Raw genomic sequence first — 21,159 nt, 5'->3', positions numbered from 1 at the left:
GGTTATTCTGTTCGATGTCCTTCCCCATGGTCAAACGATCAACTCTGAATTGTATTGTGCTACTCTTCAGAAATTGAAGAAACGACTTCAGCGTGTTCGTAGGCACAAAAATCTGAACCAACTTCTCCTTCTTCATGACAACGCAAGACCTCACACAAGTCTTCACACCCGAGAGGAGCTCACAAAACTTCAGTGGACTGTTCTTCCTCATGCACCCTACAGCCCCGATCTCGCACCGTCGGATTTCCATATGTTTGGCCCAATGAAGGACGCAATCCGTGGAAGGCACTACGCGGATGATGAAGAAGTTATTGATGCAGTACGACGTTGGCTCCGACATCGACCAGTGGAATGGTACCGTGCAGGCATACAGGCCCTCATTTCAAGGTGGCGTAAGGCCGTAGCATTGAGTGGAGATTACGTTGAAAAATAGTGTTGTGTAGCTAAAAGATTGGGGAATAACCTGGTGTATTTCAATGCTGAATAAAACAACCCCTGTTTCAGAAAAAAAATGTGTTGCATTACTTATTGAACTGCCCTCGTAGTATAACATATTTGTCCAATGAATACTTGTTTATCATCTGCATTTCTTCTTGTTGTAGCAATTGTAATGGCCAGTAGTGTAGGTAAAGCTTAATCAGAGTTGGCCATAGGAAGCAACCCACCATCTTTACTTAGGTAGGCAGCGTTAGATTAAGTGCACCGTCACTAATGACATTCAAAATAGATGGACCGCGTACTACCACCACATTCTCTGACCGCCCATACCATCCTGATCATACAGTTGTTACTATGATCTACTTGCGATGATTACAATAAAATTACTGATTCTATGTCAACCCACCCAACTTTTCCCTAAAACATCGCGTACTATTTTCCTTACGGTATCTCTGACGCAAACATTTCGTTAACATCTCAAATGTACTTTCCTTCCTCAGTATCCCACGGTACATCACGTATGTCTTGACTTCACCCGTAAGCCGTGAATTGGGCATCCGCAGAGCAATTTCATGTGACCAATTACAGGTTTTGGGTGTAGCCAATACCTCATTAACGAATGCCACGTCCTCTGCTGTTTTGCCGGACAAGGGCTTGATGAGATTAGCTATTGAAGAATACGTGAAATATGGGGCATTGCTACTAGCGAGTTGCCGGCCGGTGTGGCCGAGCGGTTCTAGGCGCCTCAGTCTGAAACCGCGCGATCGCTACGGTCACAGGTTCGAATCCTGCCTCGGGCATGGATGTCTGTGCTGTCCTTAGGTTAGCTAGGTGACTGATGACTTCTGATGTTAAGTCTCATAGTACTCAGAGCCATTTGAACCATTTGAGCTACTAGCGAGTTAAATGCACTCGAACCAGGGCTGTGAATCTCGCGTGACCAGTGAAGATTGTAACTGTGATACCAATTCCTCATAACTTCTGTTCAGCATTTCCCTCTAACCATGGTAACACTTGTTCTGTGAAAGCGGCTATATTATCCATAGTAGTAACTCACTTTGTGCCAAGCGTATTTGTGCAATTTACCATTATCTTATTTCTATACAAAAACATCTGTGCCAACACATACCAGAGAGGAAAAATATACTTACACTGTACGAAACGAGACTCAGTTACTTCTCTTGCCTGATTATCGTCCAGTGACACTCAGTACAGTCCTGTGCTGCATGACCATAACGTTTACAAGTAGAACAAGTTACCAGTGCAAACTTAGTGAACGGTTCACTATAACCAGCTAAATTACAAACAGCGCATGTCACAGGTACCAAATACATTTCTTTACAATTGCCTCTGAAGTCTCATAAATCAACAGGCTCAGCTGATTATACAAAAAATACTTGTGACGTAACACGTCCATCAATTCGCCAAAATTCTGCCGTTTCACAAAGAAAGAAAAATGTTTTTTGGGCTCAACACATTGCGGTTCCTGCTGCTTAATATGGACGCTTTAGAGACACGTCACTGCGTCCGAATTCCAGGCGCTGGAGTCTGACTCCTCCGATGCCAAATCCTCCGATGACGGCGTCGAAGTGCACACTTTTGACAACAGTTTACAGGGGGTCGAAACGGAGATATCTCTGCATGAAGTCAGGATAGCAGTTGGAGAGACCTGTGGAATGAGACTGACTCTAGTAAGACATTATGAAAGTTCTATTATTTTATTTATTAACCATTTTTACAGGTATCTTGTTACACATCGGCCTGTAGCTGCGTGTTGGATTATCGCTGACGGCTGCCGAGTCAGCTCCTCGTCCACAGCCCCAGACAAAGAGTGAGTGACCACGCGAAACAGTACGCTGCCGGCGCGACTGTGGTCTGGCACGAATGTCTCGTACTAGCTGCAGGAGTATGCTCAATCCCACTCGAATTCTATAGTGACCCTTCATGACCCATCCGCGATGAGGTGTTGTCGGGTCGTGTGGTCAGTCGATCTCCCTCCTACTGGCCAGCTACGTTTCGGCACCCAAAAGCGCCATTTTGACCCGGAACTTGGACCCCACATGGTGCAGCTGCCAGTTTCCTCCCTGAAGCCAGGTGTTGCCAGCACTCGGCGATGTGGCGTTGTCGAAAGACAATTTCTCCATCAGCAGTGGTATGCGGCGAACAATATGAAGTCAATCAGGCGAAGACCGTCTAGTCAGGTATATCTGGCTTGGTTATAGACTGTTCTAGAGTACTTAGTACATAGATTCGCTACAGTGTCGTAATAATGGAACTGAGTGCTATTATTGTGAACGTCATTGATCCCAGTGATGAACTCACTGAGAGCTGGAGAACTCGAGTATTTTAAAGGAGTTAAAGTGAGGCTATGACACGATGCTCGGCTTGTAAAGACCGCATGTGTTCTTATTCTGCTATATTCGCTTAACAGGCTTGTAACTGCTGTGTAGGTTCTCGGATACTGGTTCTTATGAAATAGGTACAGTTTCTTTCGACATCTCCTAAGAGCTAACGAATATGCATGTCACGTTTCCGTTGGTTTTCTGTCCCATGCTATTTTCTCCTGTGCTAGTCCTCTCTCTCTTCGGCAAGGTGCTGTAATGTGCTAAGGCCTGACCCAGTTGCGACGTACCGCTTATTTCCTGGTTCTGTCTGTGCCTCTGGCGTGACCGCACTTTGCTTGTAGTAACGTGAATGAGTCTTAACAGTATTTTCTGGTTTTCAACCCCTTACTATTCTGTGCCATAACAATACGATATTGCGTTGTAATTCTCAACGAGCCAGCTGCTTACGATCAAACAAAAATGCATTAATAATCACCCTTTTGTTTATTTATTTATTTTTTTTTTTTAATAGTGCATACAGTAGTATTGCTCCCAACTTCTGAACCTTGTTTGTTGAATGCAAATGTCGCACGACACTATAATGGTCATACTTGTTTCACATACTTCAGGGCTTCCCGAATGTGTGACAACACTTATGCCTGAACAATCTTTTTCGAAGCAAAACACCTTTTCCAGACGTGTTTTGTCCTAAAGCATTATCCACACACACAGTACAAAGGTCCCGAGCAGCCTCTGCTACATTCACACCTCTGCTAAGCGGACAATATGTCGGAAATGTTATACCTTTTTTCCATTTGAGGCTGTATTTTATCACAACAACGTGCATAAGTTTCAGGCATGCAAAATCCAAATCGTTACTGCGAGCTAAAAAAGGGAACTCCAAATAAGAAAATGATTGTTAGTAAAACATGAAGCATACCTCCAGATCACGAGTCGATAAGTCTCCAGAACAGCTTGACAGCTTGAGAAGACTGATAGAACTTTCTCCATGCACCTCTGCATCCTACAGTGTTGCCAGATCGTGCATATGGCTCACGTTCTTAGAGATGGCCAGAAATATTGACCACATTAAGTGGATGGACCATGTCCTATCATTTTTGATGTCACAGTTGCTGCGATCGCATAGCGGTGCAGCAAGTGGAGGAGAGTGCTTGAGTAATCAGGTATTTATAAAAAGAGTCACCAGAATCTCTTTACATACCATCAGCTACAGGGTAGAACAGGTTAGAAAATCGGTATGCCTACATGTGGGAGGTGGAGACAGAGAGGGGGCGGGAGGGGGGCAGGTTAGGAGTTAAGACTGGTTCTAAGCTGGTCAGTCAGTATCCGCACGAATGCTGTCACTCTCTCCTGGGGAGATTTTTTGGAGGACAGTTTTGAGCACCCTCTGGTGGATGTGTTGTGGACTATTGCACTCAGTCTTCAAACTGTACAGTAAACACTGACACACTCACACACACACACACACACACACACACACACACAAACACACGTATGATCAGAGAAAGTGGGAACTGCGTACCGGTAGGGCGAAGAACACTCGAGTGTTATGGAGATGCTTCGGGAACTCAAATGGGAATCCCTGGAGAGGAGGCGACATTCTTTTCGAGAAACACTACTGACAAAATTTAGAGAACCGCCATTTGAAGCTGACTGCTGAAGGACTCTACTGCCACCAACATTCACTGCGCGTAAGGAGCACGAAGATAAGAAATTAGGGCACATATGGAGGCATACAGACAGTCGTTTTTCCCTCGCTCGATTTGCGAGTGGAACAGGACAGGAAATGACAAGTAGTGGTACAAGGTACCCTCGACCACGCACCGTACAGTGGCTTGCGGAGTATCTGTATAGATGTAGAAGTAAATGTCCCACTACTTACCGGGTGATCAAAAATTCAGTATAAATTTGAAAAATGATTAAATCAGGGAGTAATGTAGATAGAGAGGTACAAATTGACACACATGCTTGGAATGACATGGGGTTACATTAGAACTAAAAAAATACAAAAGTCCAAAAAATGTTCTACAGAAGGCGCTTCATCTGATCAGAATAGCAATAATTAGCATAACAAAGTAATGCTCAATATGTCCACCATGATTCCTCAGTTATAGCTGTAGTCGAGGAATAATGTTGTGAACAGCTCTGTAGAGCATGTCCGGAGTTATGGTGAGGCATTGGCGTCGGATGTTGTCTTTCAGCATCCCTAGAGATGTCGGTCGATCACGATACACTTGCGACTTCAGGTAACCCCAAAGCCAATAATCGCACGGACTGAGGTCTGGGGACCTGGGAGGCCAAGCATGACGAAAGTGGCGGCTGAGCACACGATCATCACCAAGCGACGCGCGCAAGAGATCTTCTCCATTCTGACGATACAGCCTCACTAAAAGCGCCTTTTCAGGGAACGTCATCATGCTGCGACTGCTGGCACATCTGATTCTCTCTCTCATTACAGTTCCTTTTATACACGATTGCCATGCGCAGTCACTGACGTTTTGCTGTCCAGCGCCATCTGTCAGACATTTTGTGAACTTTGTTTTTTTTGTTTTGTTTTAATAAAACCCCATGTCTTTCCAAGCGTGTGTGTCAATTTTTACCTCTCTATCTACATTATTACGTGGTTTATTAAGTTTTCAAATTTATACTGACTTTTTGATCACCCATTATATTACCGTATTCACCATATCAGTATAGGCAGTGGTGAGTCATGACACTAACGCTACTAACGATGCAGATATTGCAGCGCATAGCCTGAACATCATTCATGTAAAGTTGGTTACCTGTACAGTAAATAGTTTTTCAGTCTATATTGGGTCAAGTATCGAAAGTTTAATTGTAACCACCCCGTAATCTGTTGCTAGCTATAGCGCGTCAGTGGATGCCACATGTGAAATAAACCGAATTGTAGACTTCAATCCACAGCTGTGTATGAATATGCATATTACTATTTCTATTCCAGTAGAGCCTCACATTACATGAGTCTAATGTGGTCCAATAAGTCCTTGGGGACCGTCACAGACAGAACACTGTAGAAGCCATGTGAATAAACAGATGTAAATAGAATTTCAAATTCGAATAGTGTAATTGATCCCCTAGCTGCTTTTGGCACATCATCAATCATTAGGACACAGCAGTTTTGGTGCAAGTGGAACCAAACATTACCGTGTAAGCATTTTTGTTGCCTTTTCCACAGGTACACCGTCGACATCCCGCAGAATGACACCACGAGCGCCATCTCGATGCTATCACACTGGCTGTGCTACGCCAATTCTGCAGTCAACCCTGTCATCTACAACTTCATGAGCGGTGAGTTGTCCACCATCTGAAGTACGCTAGATTAAAACAGAACGTCTAAACTGTCATTGTAATTGCGCAACAATTTCAGGATACAATAAAGCAAAAATAGAACCCAGGAAATCATTTCCCGAAACAACCCCTGTCTGATTAATCGAAATTTGTTCGGTCGTCAGGAAGTGAATCGTATTAACAGTGACGGAAATGAAAGAAAAGTGTAAGTGCGGTATTAAATTAGGTTGCAACTGTATAATAATAAAACATTCAACGTTGTATGTAAGTTCATGGCCTTCGATTGCACCGGTGGACTGTCCCCACATTGGTCGCATCGCCCGTTTTCTGGAACTTGATTAAACTGCAGCCAAGACATGACTGGTGGAAAGTAAATATCCTTAAAACAGTTTGCCTACAATTCTATAAATTAATTGTTATATTTATTACAGTTAATATTTCACACGTTCATAACTGTTATGATGGCAACAAGGGATTGTTTTGCTTCCCATTTTTATCCACAGTACATCCTTCGAGATACATGTGCAATACATCTCGAAAATAACCTTTCTTGTTCTTTTCACTCGTGGTATTCCATGAAATAACCAAACATTCATTATACTCACTACGGAAGAATTAAGTTTTCAACGGCCGGCCGGAGTGGCCGAGCGGTTCTAGGCGCATCAGTCTGATGACCTCAGATATTCAGTCCCATAGTGCTCAGAGCCATTTGAACCATTAAGTTTTCAACACCACAAGACAGTTCAGAATTTGAGTTCCACGAACACGCGTAAAATTTGAACACTGTTAGAAGCTACTGAATGTTGGACACCTGCATGATGCCACTGTATTACTCGTTTTACTTCTTCCACCGCATACAACAGACTGACCCAAGGCAGTGTGGACTCGCATTCGAGAGGATAATGGTTCAATCCCGCGTCCGACCATCCTGATTCAGATTTTCCGTGATTTCCCTGAATCGCTCCAGGCAAATGCCGGTGTGGTTCCTTTGAAAGGGCACGGCCGACTTCCTTTCCCGCCCTTCCCTAATCCAGAGAGACCGATGACCTCACTGTCTGGCCTCCTCCCCCAAACAACCCCACACTGCTTCTTATGTACGAGTGTCTGAATTAATTGTTCTACGACCGCGAACATGGTTTACAATCGAAACCGGTTGGAATAAAATATAAATAAAGTCAGCAATTATGTGTCATGCATTTTATATTGTCTGCGAATGCTTGGTGATGATTCTGACGGATGTCGCATGAAAAATGGGCCGGTGCACCATCATGCTGGAACAACATTGACGGATATACAGTGGCACATGCTGGAAATGCTGCACCAATGCGTACTGCAGGAAGGACAGGTAGCTGTGCCCATTAGACAGGGTAGTAGTGTGCACGGACCAATCAGATGATCATGGATAATATCAGCCCATATATTAATACCGAAACGATACTGAAATCCATGGGGTCGTATAGCATTAGGGTTTCCCTCATCTGAAATGTGGCTGTTACGACAGTTGAGCAGACCTTCGTTTGTGGACTGCGCTTCAACTGTGAAAATAATGATCGGAGGAAAGTCTGGAACATCCACATAATGGTGTGAGAATCACACACACTAATCGAGACATGACGCCGAAACAGCTAGACCCAATGTGTGCACCCTCTGGAGATGGTATCTGTGAAGTTCCTGTTTGTGGAGAACTCGCCTCTGGGATACGTCCGCGGAGTCTGTGATGTTGCGGTTACTCATCGACAGCTATTGCTAGACAAGTTGGAGGGCTTCCTCTTCCACGTCAATAGTGCAGTGACCCGGCCACGAGCGCCGTCGCCCTATGAGCCTTGAAGATGTTGGTTTCTCGAAGCCGTTATTCCAATCATGTGAAAATGGAATTTGGTGGATGGGCACAACAAGTAAATAGTTCGTAATATAGGCTTTATACTGGTCCAGCATTTGGGCTTCTTTCACGATAGATGAGGAACATGTCGGCGCACTCGGAATACGTATGCTCTGCCAGTCTGAAATGTACCATCTTTCTCGATCACTCAGTGCAACTTATGTACATTCGCTTCGGTTTATTGGGCTGTTCTCTGATGACACGTAACGTGACCGCACACAAGGCAACACATGACAAGAGATACCTACCTCCGTCAGCCCGCCTTCGTGACCCTAGTCTGACTTTCACAGCCGTGCAGTGCGAACGTGCTTTATGTTACCGTCTCTGTAGCGCGCGTGCTAGCTATTGTTTATTTTCAGTAACCATCACTTGCGTGTCACGTATGTGTACTAGAACCATTGCCAACAATTTCGAAACTCCACATTACGATTCACCTTCTGAAATGATTACACCCGACCATTTGCTTTGGACGTGGAACGCTTCCTATGCGATTCAGTTAAGATCCAAGCTTCCGACATTTTGCTCATCAGTCTGTCAATCGTAAGCAGTACTGTGTACGTCAAAGTTGTCACTGACGCCGCGTATGAACGAATGCTCCTGACACCAACCACTACGCTTCTGCCACGCCAACGGTAATATCGGTGCAGACACTGTCGAGCAGGCAGGCTTGGGCATGCGCGCCATTTGAGTTTTCGAACTACCATTCGAGCAGCCAGAGGAAGACATTGCGACTTTCGGCCCCTGTGGCAATATACATGACGAGATTGCTGAACGCTGCGCGTAATTCAAATGTACCCTCTCTAACGGTGTACGATAGATCACCATTTCCGTAGCTTCGTGCCATCTTATTTACAAATCAGCGGATAGCACTTAGTCGTTATATACGACGGCCAATCTAAAACCTATTCTGGGTGCGGAAAATAAGGCCACATCAGTTCTGTCATCAGCGGCGCATCACCCAATTTCCGGCTGCTACCATAGCGCCTCAGACTCCAACGACGGTTTTACCGAACACCTATGCATCTGCGCTCTCTTCTCCTCCTACCGGCAGTTTCAGTCGGACTACATACCAGTGTCCCTTCGAGATGCCACAGATAACAGCGGGGTTGACGTACCATGCTCACAACCATATGAGACTCTGGAGCCACTACCAACAACGATGGCTGCCGATCCGCTCCCAGGCGATGACATGAGCGTCACGTAGCTTATCGTCCACGCGACGGCCCTACTTCTAGACCGCTGTGACTTCCTCCCATTTTCCGACAGAGAGAAACGGACATGCAAACAACATTCACCTATACGGTGCAAGAGGAGGCGTAGTACAGTCTCGGAAAGAGACAGCTCACCTTCCCCTTAGCCTCCATAAGCCTCGGGCAACCAGCACAACGACAAGAATGACAACACGATGCCGGATCTGGCTGCACCGATACATACTCCGCCGGCACCTGTACAGATGAACTCCACCATGACGACTGCTGCCAAGATGCTCCCCGGTCCACTGGATGAGAGGGAACATAAGAATATCACAACGACAGCGACCTAGACGGCATGGACTGACGACGTTGATAATGATCTGAGCCACATGCTAGGGACAGAGTTACCGCAGAGACCTAGTCACGCCCATGTCGATGCTGTCAGTGGCATACGGCACCGGTCGCCACTGCCTTGCCCCTCTTCACCCTCCGATGATTGAGTTCCCCTCCACTGTGGTGCCGGACTCCAGGTATACCAAATAGCAACACCAAACAACCAAAACAACATTACCTCCCACGCGAAAATTCAACTGCTGCATGAGATGATATGGGCATCGGACGTCGAGACCGCACTACTACAGGACACCTTGGGCTATAGCACTTTCCCCTCCATCCAGTAGGGGATGTCACATACCAGAAACATTGCGATCACAGTTATGGGGATGCATATTGTCAACATTTATGCTCCGTCTAACTACACCAGCAGACAGCACAACACACTTCTCCTCAGAAGCAATCACCCCTTTATTTCTTGGCTGCTGTGACCATTACTTGCTTGACGGTGATTTTAAATGTGTCCTGTTCCCTAAAGATCAAATGCTCCACTGCCGCACCTGTCAAGTACTGCACCTTGTCGTCCATGATCTTTTTCTCCGTGAAACTTCAGCACCACGTGCGTGGGCATCCTTTCCAGACGGATTATTTTGCGATCCTATGTGACAAGATTTACATCTCTCAGGAACTCACATCTGCACTCCGAGCAGCAGAATTTCGTGCCTTGGCCTCCCCTCATATGACTCTGACTGCATTTACACTATTCTCCGCCTGCAACAAGTGCTCCGGCGCAATCGTGCACTGTGAAAGATAAGCACCTCGCACCTCCACGCTCCCAAATGTCTTCAAAGAGTTACTGATACATGGGCCACCTGTAAACGCTGTTTGCTTAAATACAGCACAACCTTGAGTTGGTGGCTGGAATGTGCCAAACGTGTCATTCGACGTACCTTCATTCAGTACAACACGGACTGCCAACTATTTCTATGCCGTCCTCCATAACCTGGACGCCCAGCAGCCTGCATCAGAAACCCAGAGGCCACACAGCAGGATGAAGACACAAGTCATTACGTTAACACGCTATACACTGCAATGGGCGGTGGTGAGGATCAGACCTTACGATTCGGCAGAGCCTGTCCCACCAAGTATATCACTCCCAAACCAAAATCTCCAATACCTTTGTAGAACGCTTCCTAACAATGTACCAGGAGGAACCTAACAACACACGTACTGACGAGCAAGTGTTACCACATATCACAAGCGCCCTCGCCAGCAATGAGGCCTCGTTAACGGAGCTGGTCGCGTGCGACGAGGTCCACGATGCAGTCAACAAGAAACTTTGAACAAGTCACCTGGCGTTAACAGATTTCTGATACAATTTTATTGCACCTTGCATGTAATAATTGCGTCATGGTGAAGGACAATGTTTCGTGAATTGTTGACGGTGGGCAACGCTGCACCGCCGGCCTTTGTCATGGGAATTGTGATACCCGTCCACAAACTTACAATGGGAGTGATATACCACAATACACCCCCCCCCCCCCCCTCCTAACTCTGCTTAATGTAGACTGTAAAATTTTTGCATGCCTCCTGGCGACGCGTTGGTGCAATATATTCCGTTGCATTATATCCCCAGAACCACAACAGCTTTGGGTGGCTCAGTTAATATCGAAGCGGCCACAGGGGAGTGTCGCTATGTAATGGTACTGGCAGTGGCGTGCAGACTTCGCGCCGTTATGATTGTCGCTGATATTAATAGCACATTCAACAATGTCTGGCATCTTTTTCTACTCTCCGTAAGGGGCTCAAATGGTTTTATGCCCAACGTTATTGCTATCATCCGGCGCCTGTAAGGCAGTGTCGAAAACCTGATTCAGATCAATGGCCATATGGCGGGACCAATGACAATACGTCACTTCATAAGGCAACGTTGCCCACTTACGACTCTACTCTACATCATAACCCTGGACCCACTCTTCAGGTCCCCGACCGCCCACTTTTCTTGTCTCACTTTGGGACAGCACACTTTTACTTGTCAGGAGGTTGCAGCTGACCTCCTTGTCTTAGTCTGCTGGCAGACTGGGACACACATGGTACCCAGATTGATATTAACATACGGAACTGCATTGGGCAGTACCATGAATGTGGCTAAATCCTCAGCAGTGCTCATTGGACATCGCCTCTCACACAACATATTGCCACTGCTGTGGTACATAACCTACTACACCTTGGAATCATTTTCGCCTCCACTATGCGCCACTCCGTTGCCATCAATTTTCGGCATGTTCACCGAACTTATCTGCATGGCAGTGTGACAAAATCTCCTATGGCGACTCGATCCTCTACGGCGTGTTGTCTATCTCAATGAACATGTGATGTCCGAGATGGTCCACATACTACCAACAAATATGAACCCAGCGTTCAGGCTGTGTTGGGATGCTTCCCTGTGACTGGTATGGTCCTCAAGGTCCGTTACGGAACACTCTCCCTCCCCACGCAATCAGGGGGCCTCGATCTTGTCAGTGTGCGACTTTGAGTGACATCTTTATACATGTCACCATGCACAAGCAGTGGAAATGGGGCTCCTTCCTTACGCGCAGATTCTTGGACGTTCTTCTTCCCACAGCCATTTCCCACTGTTGACAATAGGCTACATCGTGCACTATTTGGAACACATTCCTGATTACATTGTTGGTATTAGTTACGCTCACACTCACTTATGGAGCCTTTCTTGAAGGAAAGATTTGTACACCCCACTACTTCACTGCATATCCCACCACAGCGTAGAACTAAAACGTCCATTCGGGCGGTGATCCACGGTTTGCCGTCACGCCCACCAACCTCGAACATCCTGGCAACCTGGTAACATGTCGCGACGATGCCTACCACCTGAGTTATGCTGCCATCAGTGATGTCTGGTCATTTGGTCGACAGTTCGATGCTTGCTAACAGCTTCCATTGACCCATGTTCTTTTGTCTATCCTGAGGGTAATCGTTTGCACACCACCAAACATCATGCGATTGTATGGGTCAAGGGATGGACGATCACTTATTTTTATACTTATGGCGATCAGTCACATCTTTAGTTATGGCAGTATTTACAATCTACCCTCAACGAAATCGAGCACCACCCCTCCATCTTCGCCAATGACCTTCGTGCAATCTTCACGTCACACCCGCTCAGCTGAATGGTGCCACAAGTGAACGATAGTCCTGCTTCTCTCCCTCCCCCCCTCCCCCCCTCCCCTTTTTCCATGTGTGAGACTCCCTGCAGTACATTTCTATCTCGTATTCTACAATGGGGTCAGAGCATGGACATGCTCCCTTTTCTTTTATTCACAGTCCCAGACCAAGGCGGTTATTCCACGAATTCTACTGTCCCCTCTCCCTTGGCTTCCACCTTCCTTTCGTGAGCTTCTCTGGAACACAGTGGCCAGGCCTTACAAGTTGACCTCTGCTTCATCAGCCCCAGACCCCATCTGCTGAGGACGAGGATGCCTGAAAGTTTTACCGTGCACCCGGCCTTTCTTCAATCTTTGTCGATGGCCTCACACCTCTAACCTTAATTTCAGTGTTCCTCTTTCCAAAGCCTTGGTAATGACGATTTTTGCATGCCTCCCACGAGTTTCTCTGAAAGGACACACTTTACATTATATTTCTATATTTATGCTTGGACGAATAAAGATATTTTGTTTAATCTGCTTTGTGCCACCCCTCCCCCTGTCCCCCCCTCCGCCAACAGAAATTGAGAATGGAGGAAAGCGGTTCAGGGACGAGAAGTGGGAGGCATCGTGGTCAGGCCTCGGATTTTGATCCTTGACAAGCCTGTGGTGACCCCTAGCATAAAGCGGGAATTCTGGGTTCAGCTCTCGGTCTGATTCAAACTTTCATCTGTGCCATTGAGCTCGCTCAGTGTTCACTGCAGCTAAGTGTCTGAGATTTTGTTCATCACGTACTGAATACAGCTGCTGATCAAATCAATTACATCTGTTTATTCGAACATTCACATCCGAAAGAACAGACATCATTACCAGATAATTTTCCCCATATCGACTATCTGCTTATTCTTAGCCATTTTCTGTCCTAATCTTGAGTTACTTCTCGTTCTCAATCAGATAATTAATTAATGACACCCATTTTTTTAAAAAAAGATAGGTCACTAATGCACGCTTGTGCGGTGGCGCTTGACCTATGGCTAAGTCTGTTCAAATCCTGATGGTGAAAAAGTTTTCACTGCCAGAATCCGGCTGGCGTGGGAGGGGGATTGGTGGCACTAAATTACTGATCGCCTAGATGGTTCAAATGGCTCTGAGCACCATGGGACGTAACATCTGTGGTCATCAGTCCCCTAGAACTTAGAACTACTTAAACCCAACTAACCTAAGGACATCACACACATCCATGCCCGAGGCAGGATTCGAACCGGCGACAGTAGCAGCAGCGCGGTTCCGGACTGAGCGCCTAGAAGATCGCCTAGACTTTGCTTCAATGCCCTGGTTTAAATACCAAATCTCTTCGCACTGTCGCATGAAGTGAGGGCATGTAATACCGTTGATGGAGATCCGTCCGTCGTACGGGGACTCTGAACTTGAAGGAAAGCCCTCCTGGCGCTATTCGCAGGAGTAGGCTATGTGCCGGCAGCAGTTTTCACCCTTTCCCTTCCCTCAACATCAGCATCATCATATTCATCACCGTCACCGTCACCGTCATCATCATCATCATCATCATCATCATCATCATCACGGAACATCAACATTACCCCACTTCACACACACACACACACACACACACACACACATACACACACACACACACGATACATGTATGTAGTATTGAAAATAACGTAATGGAGAATGTTGTAAATAAATAAATAAGAAACGGACTATGCCAACCAGTATTGCCTTCCATCGTTCAAAGTCTTTTATCTACCCAACGTCACATTTCCAGACATCGTGTTATTCCTTAATATTGCTGTCCTGAGACCTCTTTTCATCACTTACAGTATTAAAGTGTAATACGAATTATGATGGACCGACTATACCCGTTAGTGTAACATTGGACAACTCACAAAAATACTTTAACTGGACATATTTTAATACAATTGTAAATCTACGCATATCACACAACAATAAATGAATTTTTCATCGGTGTTTGGGAGAACACAATTGTTATATTTGTTTGGTCACAAACTGGCATTTGCCTTCCTATACCATCTTCAGGTGACAACTGAATGTCACAAACAACAGTACAATGACGTGCGACTTATGCAGATATCATTTACACAAACGATATAAAAATTATGACTTGTAGAGCATTTACATAGAAGGGGATTGCATTATTTGTTATGCAGAAATGATTACGTGAACTGAACAAGGAAACAAAGATTTTGCGGAGGTACTTTCAACAGTCTAGTAAAAACTGTTCTGAATTTACAATTTCAATCAATTATTTGTAACTAAAACTTAATTTAAAAGAGGGGGAAAAAGGAAATAGAATCTGATCATTGAATACTGGCAAGCTGCCATTCTGTGTCATATGTTTGCTGATTTCTATTATTTCCAACAGAGTCTACTTTTCGTTACATAATTAAACATTCCCATTCCATATCATAGGAGTGGTTGTCTGTTAAAAGATGATCGGCAAAAGTTGAATCTTTCCTTCATAATATCCAGCTTCTTTCATATTCAGATAACCTAATTATCACAGCTCTGCCTGAGTGACGAATGTGTGCTTCCTCACAGTGCTTGTATGTGATTTTACATACGAGTTTTGGTTATAAAATAATTGAACTGACGCCGTTAGAGAGTAACGCATGGGCCGAAGATTAACGACCAATAGCTGTGAAGTGCGAAGTCTTCTCAACCGTATGCGGCATCTCTGGTGTCTGTAGGCAAATCACTGTGGCCGCAGCCTTCACTTGTGTAAGAGCAGCTATTTTGTTTTGACGGAAAAATGATAAGCGTAATAATAGGGGTATAACTGTCATAACGTTTCACATTAAACTTCGAAAAATTGCTACTGAAACCTACATTTCACTAAAAGAAGCGTATGGCGAAGGCTGTTTATTATCTACACAATTTTTTGAGTGGTTCAGGAGAAAGAAGCCGTGAAGATGTTGCAGGTGAATCACTCCCGGGACGTCTTTCAACACCAAAAAACAAAAACAAAAATATGGCTCTGAGCACCATGGGACTAAAACTTCTGAGGTCATCAGTCCCCTAGAACTTAGAACTACTTAAACGTACCTAACCTAAGGACATCACACACATCCATGCCCGAGGCAGGATTCAAACCTGCAACCGTAGCGGTAGCGTGGTTCCAGGCTGAGTATTCTGTCGACCGCTGAATCTTTAGGAATTGACAAATATTGTGCAAGGCAAATTTTACATACCATTTTAACATGAGGAAAGTATGTGCGAAACTGGTGTCGAAAATTCTCATTATCGAACACGAAGGAACTCGTGAAAATGGTTGTAGCGGCACGTGAGAATGCACCCGAGTTCTTGAAAAGAGCGATAACATGTGACGAATCATGGTTTTTCACTTATTAACCACAAACCAATCGCCAATCCATGCACTGGGACGTTCCAGGTCCACCAAGAGCGAAAGAGCTCGAATGAGCAAATCAAAATTCAAAGCAATGATGATCGTTTCTTCCGATATTCATGTAGTCGTGTATCTTCACTGGGCTCCTGAACGTCGAGCTATTAATCAACATTAGAAAGCTTGAGGTTCTTCCTCATCTCCGTGACAAATTAATTGAAGGGAACAAGATGCGAATTATCGAAGAACAAGTCATGGATTCTACATCAATACAGCGGCTCATGCCGCATCATATGTTCAGAGATTTATGGCGAAGTATAACATCCCGGTGTTAGACACCCACCGCATTCGCATACCCTACAACCGTGTGAGTTTTATGTATTCCCCAAAGTCAACTCTATATTAAAAGAAACAAGATTTTAGTCATCGAAACAGTGACAGAGAAATCGGCACTCGTCAACAAGGAGTTCACAGAGAAAGATTTCCACCAGTGTTTCTATCAACGGAAAATTCGCATGGAGCGTTGTAGGGACAGAGAAGAAGAGTATATTGAGAGTGGCAACAACTCAATATGTATGTTTTTGAACAAAAATGTTTTGCGGTAATAGCAATATTGTTATATATCCACACCTCATACGCCACTCAGTGCCCAGTTTGCAGTTTGTCTTCAATGTTGAATAAAAATTTTTATATGCTGTTGGTATTAAAAATGCAGATCTGTAGTTGTGAGACGTCAATATTTACTGAAGGTATCTGAAATTAAATTGAATGATGCGCCAATTTTTGTGTGTACTGGCTCATTCCTGAGCCCTGCATGCAAAAGTGGTGTAATTTCATGCACTTTCTTTTTTCGTAGTATATTATGAATCAGGGCAGAGCTTTAGCCATTACTCGAAGTGATATGTTTGATGGTCTGTTTGAAAAGCGGGCTCAGATAATGGAACAGATAAGAGGCAATGCACCATTGAATGGAATGCTGCATTGTTGTGTCTGTGAGAGTGCTTCTAGGAGCTTTCAGGGTTTACTGTGTCTGTAGCTGTGGTTCATCAGTTAACGATAAATAAATGTCTCTTTGTGCTAATATCTACATTGATGTCAAAGAAATTCATAGATTCTCGTATATTCTGTGTCAATAATATTCATTTAATTTAAACACATTTCATCTGTGTCCCGACATTCATTTATCACCTGAAGATGGCCGAAAGGAGGTTCGTGTTCAAATAAATATAATATCACAGAACAACGGGAAGTGCTCCCCTTATTATACTAATATCACACACCGTTTACCGGCCAATACCCGTATTACAATACGCTAAAATAACTGTGGTATCAAAAATAAATTGTACACATTTTTACATATATCCCTCATCCGTCGCCCGCATCTCGTGGTCGTGCGGTAGCGTTCTTGCTTCGCACGCCCGGGTTCCCGGGTTCGATTCCCGGCGGGGTCGGGGATTTTCTCTGCCTCGTGATGGCTGGGTGTTGTGTGCTGTCCTTAGGTTAGTTAGGTTTCAGTAGTTCTAAGTTCTAGGGGACTTATGATCACAGCAGTTGAGTCCCATAGTGCTCAGAGCCATTTGAACCCTCATCCGTCACTACCACAAGTGTTATCTATTATTCTGGACTAGAAGTTTGTCAGCTTTGAGCTGGTGTCCTTGGCTTGTTGCTGGGGTACTAACTTTGATATTTATTTGCGATATTTGAGTATTAACTTTTTTTTTAGTCATCAGTCTTCTGACTGGTTCGATGCGGCCTCCCAAGAACTTCTCTCTTGTGCCATTTATCAGAATCTCTTCAGTCCAGTAACACAGTTGGCTTGATATTCCCTACATTCTTATTTACTTCATTAGGCAGCAATGCTGAACTGTATCTACTGCTTTCTGGATAATATTGACCAATAGTGCGAGCTGTTTCCCACACGGTCATTGTTTTCGGAGTCCACGTTGATACCACTCAGTTTTTCTGTTTCCCATAATATACGGGCATAAGACATGTTCCAAAATTCTACAGCAGACTGATGTCATAGTTGCAGGCCTATAGTTCTGTCTGTTCGACGAACATTCTTGAATGCAGGAGTAACTTGTGCTCTTTTCCTATCACTAGGAACGCTTACATCCTCCAGCGACCTACGGTTCAATACTGGTGGAAGAGTAGTGAGTTCTTTTGCATTCTTTCTCGTGCCTATTCCTACGTTGCTTTTCTATCCCATGAGTGCCTATTTTGATAGCCGTCATTTTGAAGTTCGAACAACACTTCACAAGTGGAATCACGCTACGCTCTTCCTGAATGAAACTGTTTTGAAAATGTCGTTTGGTATTTAGGCCTTCTCTCTGTCATCCTCCGTGTCGATGACGTGAAGGTGACAGAGTATATGTCTTCGATCTGTTTATTATTGAATCTTCCAATGGGTTTTGTGACAAGTCGGTAGGTTCGTTATTTCCTTTTTGAGGCTTTGGCTACGTTTAAATTCGCACTGAGTATCTCTTGGTTTTTGAATTACCTTCCTAACACGGATATCGAACATAGACGAGTCTTTCCAATTCCTCACAACTTTCCGTAACACGTATTTGTCTCTAATGCTTATTATACAATATTTCTGAAAGTATGTATACTTGAATATTTCTGGTATCACAGCTGCAGATTTTTCAGCGCTCATTTAACTTTAGGACTCTGTATTTCAGAATGAACAAACATGGACTAGTACCACTATTGAAATAAGCCCTTCATATGTGCCATTAATATCGGACAACAAAATGCTCTCTCTTCTTCTGTACGTATATGGCGTTTCACCCAAGGAGTTATCCGTTTTCGACCTCCACGGCTCTCTTTCATTCCAGCCATCAGCCCTGTATTTCTGTCCTCCATTGCTTCCTGTATGTATTTTCCCCATCTTAACTCTGGGCTTGCTCTCTTTCCTCTTCCAGGGGGCTCCCATTTTAAAGTCTTCCTTGGAGAACTGTATTTGGACGTTCTCTGTATGTTCCCGAACTAGTAAAGCGCTCTGTTCTCCAAAATTTTTGTTAAGGATCATGTTGTCTCCATTTTCCTCCAAACTCCTCATTTCGTATCCTACATTGCTTCGTATCCACGGACATCTCATATGCTCCATTTCCACTGTTCTACATTTTTCCTTAACTTTCTTTATTTGAGGCTCCATATTGAACCTTAATCTCCACCACATTGTTAAAATATTCTTTTGCTGGTATCTTGTCAAATATTATTATTCCATACTTTCCCATGCAAAGCTCTCTTCCCCTTTGCTATTCTGCAACAAATATCCTTGACGCATGGACAGGAGTTATCTACTATGTTCCCTGCTTCTATTGGATTTTATTTCTCCTCCCTCTGAGGAGGAAAATCTACCAGCTGCTGTGACATTATCGCACTTATTCCTCTATGGAGAGTTCCATCAAACCAGTCTCAGGACTGAAAACCACAACAACAACAACATTTCCCTATAATCTGTGTAGGCTTTTCATACCTTTTTCTATATCGACAAATGTGTGACAAATTCAGTTCCAAAGGTTGAATGTCCTCCCTCCACTATTTTCACAAAACTTTTCTGTACATATCTCATCACTCCGTTTCCTACACACCTTAGAAGTTCCATTAGTTTATTTGCTGGGGCTGGGGCTTTACTTATTTTTGCTTTAGACAGCGCTATTTTCACACTCTCCATCGTTATTTTCCGTGACGACTACGTTATGAAACATGAGCATCAATTTGGGGAATATGTGACTGACAATGGACCTCTAAAGCACAGAAATGTACAGAAGTGAGTAATGGACTGTGGGGTAACCAGAAAAGAAGGGAAGCTAAACGTTTGAAATGTAGTGTGCTTAAAATTAAGTAAACTGATAGATAAGAAGTTAGGAGCTTCTCCACGGTATTACTGAGGAAATGAATATGCGGAAATAACTGACTAGACGAAGGAATGTAATGTAATATGTATTACGAATTTAGGAAATGACTTATGTTAGTAGAGATGCTGTAGGAAGCAAAAAGTCTAGAGGAAAGCACAGACTGGGATATATCCTAAAAGTAGTTCAAGGTCGGCTTAGGAGAGTCTGTAGTGGCGGGCCACGTCAAACCAGACTGTAGACGACCCAACAAGAGGTAATGAAGATAATTGTCAGGGTTTCCCCTGATCTCTGCTTTTACATATCAAATTGTAGCTAGAATATCAACATTACACACTGTTGTGAAAAACGTAAGAATGAAAGTGACTTTTGTATGATGTGCCACTGCTAAGTAATACACCCAATGAAACTGGGACCTTATATAGAGAACGAAGAATAAAATTGGCAATGGAAAGAAGAGAAAGGGGAAGGCGAGATGCTCTCGCTAGAATGGCTGGAGTTAGTGGGCAGAAACCGTTAACTCAGCTGTCATGGCGATCTTAATCCATTGAAGAATGGAATGAGAAACGAAGGTCTTTTATGTACAAGGAAAGTGATATTTTACGAGATTATACGATACGTCGCGTAGTGGACGAGTCTTTCAGCTTAGGCAGAGGGAGCCGCCTGGGGTCTGTGCCATCAGGATCAGCAGACAGCCGTCTCCAGAGCTTAATGGCCACACGCCGGAAGCCAGAGACAGATCTCGGCCGAATGCACGTATAACAATGATTGATTACTGAGCCGTAGTTGCACAAAAGATCCATTCGGTAGCAGTAGCAACAGTTCCATCATTCATGCGTGACAGGAAACGTAATGCACTCCCCTACTTGAGAGCTCTGGACTTTATTATTCATCTGCCTAATGCTCAGTTTATGAAGTTATCTAGAATAAATGTTCCCTCTTTTACGCATCAGTTGAAACTTGGTACATAAATTCCCCTAAAAAAGTTGATCACGTGTTAAACTTAGATGTGGCACCCACGGCAGGAGGTGATACGAAACGACGGAGAGATTATGGGAAGCATAGGGCGTTCTCAAGTTCAACTTTATTCACGAGACGATGGAGAGATTATTGGAAGAATAGGGCATTCTCAGTTTCAACTTTATTCGCTTTAGATAAACAGCAAGCACTACAGTAGAAAGTTACAGCTTGACTATTGTGTTGTAACTTAGTGCCCATTTTATTCCCTAGGAAATGGGTTGAATATTCTATAACGAAAT

At 44.2% G+C, this 21,159-nt stretch overlaps 1 protein-coding gene across 1 annotated transcript in view; it reads left to right on the top strand.

Annotated features, from left to right (window-relative positions):
- LOC124803138 (orexin receptor type 2-like) overlaps nt 1-21,159 on the top strand; it is a 123,682-nt gene that overhangs the window by 90,166 nt on the left and 12,357 nt on the right. Inside the window, exon 5 of the mRNA XM_047264318.1 lies at nt 5,980-6,092. Within this exon, the coding sequence (XP_047120274.1) occupies nt 5,980-6,092 (113 nt within the window). The remainder of the gene's footprint in view (nt 1-5,979; nt 6,093-21,159) is intronic.

Source organism: Schistocerca piceifrons, chromosome 6, assembly GCF_021461385.2.
Source record: "Schistocerca piceifrons isolate TAMUIC-IGC-003096 chromosome 6, iqSchPice1.1, whole genome shotgun sequence".
NCBI lineage: Eukaryota > Metazoa > Arthropoda > Insecta > Orthoptera > Acrididae > Schistocerca > Schistocerca piceifrons.
The sequence above is the reverse complement of the archived record's forward strand: the minus strand, read 5'-3'. Positions and strand labels throughout refer to the sequence as shown.